This window comes from Notolabrus celidotus, chromosome 3 (genome assembly GCF_009762535.1).
Source record: "Notolabrus celidotus isolate fNotCel1 chromosome 3, fNotCel1.pri, whole genome shotgun sequence".
Taxonomy (NCBI): domain Eukaryota; kingdom Metazoa; phylum Chordata; class Actinopteri; order Labriformes; family Labridae; genus Notolabrus; species Notolabrus celidotus.
Genome location: NC_048274.1, coordinates 14219556 through 14222460, shown reverse-complemented (window position 1 = coordinate 14222460; position 2905 = coordinate 14219556). Strand labels below are relative to the sequence as shown.

The window sequence follows — 2905 nt, the reverse complement described above, 5'->3', positions numbered from 1 at the left end:
AACCACTCAGTGTTCTTCACCTCAGCATTTCCAGGTACTCGGGTGATCATGTTTCACAGAATACCAGAGACCTTCATGTACACCAGCGGACAACTCACTGATGAGGAATGAATATGAAAATATGCTTTTATTGCAAGTCAACACAGACACTTCTGATACTGCTTTGTCCTTGTATGTTGACATATAAAGATCTTTATGTCTCATTTTGAATATAACTAAATCCAAACCAAAGGTGGTAGACCTCTGATGTCTGTCTCTAATGCCTCATCTGGCAGAGCTAACAGCTAATGTAAAACAATACAGAACAAAGAACAGTTTCAGCCAACAATAGCCAAAAAGTCAGAGGAACCGCTGTTTGATTTGTAAAAGGATCATTCAATGTTTTTCTAATTGGATCAACATTTTCATCAGTGGAGCTTGGAAATACTAGCCTCACATCTGTAAGCAATGCATTCAAAGATTAAATAATACATTACAGGATATGTTGTATTTAATTTGAAAGATAAGATTTTCAAAAAGAAGAAAAAACTAATTTGACTCAAGGGCAGCTGACAACTTGAATTTACAATGTGCAACAACAAGTGCAACTGTAGGATAAGTCAACACTCAAGAAGTCCAGTGAAAACACATTAAGAGCTCTGTAACAGAGACGTATGGAGCTGATCAGGAGTGTGTGAGCGCACTGAACCACGGTGACAAGCCTAACGAGTTCCCCAGGTCCTCAGGATGGGTGCTCGTCCTGTTTTCAGAGAGACGGCTTGAATTCCAGAGCAAATCTCTACAGCAGTCATCGGTTTGAAAATGGAGCGCAAAGGGAGAGGGGGGTTACTCGGTACGCACCTCCCTGTACGAGAAACTAATGCAAACCATCTGCTGTCATACCGACTCACTATTCAGCATCTGGCAGAGAGGGAACCAGTGAGCTGTGCTGGTGTCTGCTTTTCCAGACAGTTAGTATGGGAATCAGACTACAGATAAAATCTACTAAAGCTCTCTTTTATCTGAATGAAACCATGTTAAGAAGTTACATTTTATTCCTCATCCCCATAATGTTCATAACTCTGCCTCTACTTTAGAGAAGAAAACAGCTCTTTCACTGATTTTACAATGAACAAGGCATGACAAAAATATAACACTCAGACTCTAACAGAGTGTAAGTGCCATAAAACAGAATTAATGTAGGGATTTTAAAGAAAGACATTACATTTTAACTTTGTTATTTTCTGTCATGGTTCAATAATGCTGACAGCATAATTTGCAACCTTTGTCCATTAAGTCTGTCTCTGGGCAACCCAACCTACAGGTTCATGACAACACCATGGGTGGCACAGCATAGCAGGTTTCAGTTCTACCTGTTTTACATAGACACTACTTTGTGTTTACCAGACAAATAACTATTCCTAGATAACAACAATGATAAAACATAAAGAAAAAACAAATGGCTACAAATCAACATCACATCAGCTGTATATTTTATCTTCAACAGCTGAAGTGTGAATCCAGCCACAAAGGACTCTGGGTTGAGGATCTGTTGCCAAAACACAACAAGGCCACACAGCGTCCTCCATAACTTAGCTCTAGGCGTGTCTGCTGCAGGGAGAATTCAGTAACCAGGAAAAAACCTGTCTGGATGTAATTGCCAACACACACACACAGCAAGATACACAAATACACAAACACACTCACTCCACCGACACAAGTTATCTGGCATCCTCTTCTTCCTCTAGGACAAACCGGTTTTTCAGCAGCAGCAGCTGACTAAGGCATCTAAACTAATGTTTTTAAAGGACTTAATACCTGTGAGTGTACTTCTGACAAGTCCAAATTCAGGAGCTCTGGATCAGCCTTGTCTAATGACTTCTCTTCAGCAGATAGAAAGTCATACACAAAATGTGGGAATGAGGACAGAGAGGGGGGTGACTTTTGCTTAGTATGAATTTATATGGAGCTTAAGTTGCCTGAAATAATCAAACTAATAAAAACTCATCCCAAAGAACTTTTTTCTCAATTCTCATCATCAAGGCAACAACAAAACAATGAGTCAAGTACAATGATCGAAACTAAAGACTGGGTTCAGTTTTAGACTTGGTGAATGGAAGAATGTCAAAACTGACAATTAAATACTTACTCAGTTTTTAAAAATTGAGTAAAACAAAGATAACTTTAAACTTGACAACATATTTGTTTATTTAAAGTTACTAAAAAGATAAGCTTGAAGAACCTCCTGAATGAATATTTATAGTAAAGGAGCTTTTTTAGTTACAAGTGTGATAATATCAAATCAAGAGTTGGCAGTATCACTCACCATCCTCTCCTTTTGATAAAGCACTCAGCCTTCTCTGGTCGTGTCCCGAGATCCAGTATGGCACGAACCCCAGTGAGGTCCACGCAGTTTCTGAAAACTCCTGTTCTTCAGTCTAAAGCAGAGGTGAGGAAACATCCAGGTTTAAACAGTAGTTATTCCCGATAAAGTCCTGAGAGTATGGATGCGGCTCCTCAGCGTTGTCTTCGGTCCATGGTGCAGACTGATGTGAGTCGCACTCTGACAGCGGGGCAGCAGCGGTGTTCAGGCACAGAGCTGGGCTGTGTGGTCATTTACGGAGGGAGCAAAGCCCTCAAAACTCGACCCGAAACCATAACACAGGAAACTGAAGCCGGAGGTCCAATCAAACGCGCTGAACTCGCTGGATGTGATAAATATTCATGAGTTACTTGGAGGGGAACAAACTGGGCATGCGCAGCTTTCTGTGGGACTCCTGAACAACAGACTCAAATTAAAGTGGACAAAATATGACAGCATCAATAACTGAATGAGCCCAAACTTTCTTTTTTTTATTATATACCACAACCAATCAATCAATCAATCAAGCTTTATTTATTAGCACCTTACATATAAATCAAATGC

General features: G+C 40.1%; 1 protein-coding gene across 2 annotated transcripts in view; it reads right to left on the bottom strand.

Annotated features, from left to right (window-relative positions):
• myo1ea (myosin IEa) overlaps positions 1–2695 on the bottom strand; it is a 61807-nt gene extending 59112 nt beyond the window's left edge. Inside the window, exon 1 of one of the 2 annotated variants that reach the window (XM_034680860.1) lies at positions 2306–2695. In XM_034680860.1, coding sequence (XP_034536751.1) covers positions 2306–2308 — 3 coding nt within the window. In that variant the 5' untranslated portion in view covers positions 2309–2695. The remainder of the gene's footprint in view (positions 1–2305) is intronic. The other variant, XM_034680859.1, reaches the window with a different exon arrangement.
• Between the last annotated feature and the right edge of the window lie 210 nt (positions 2696–2905).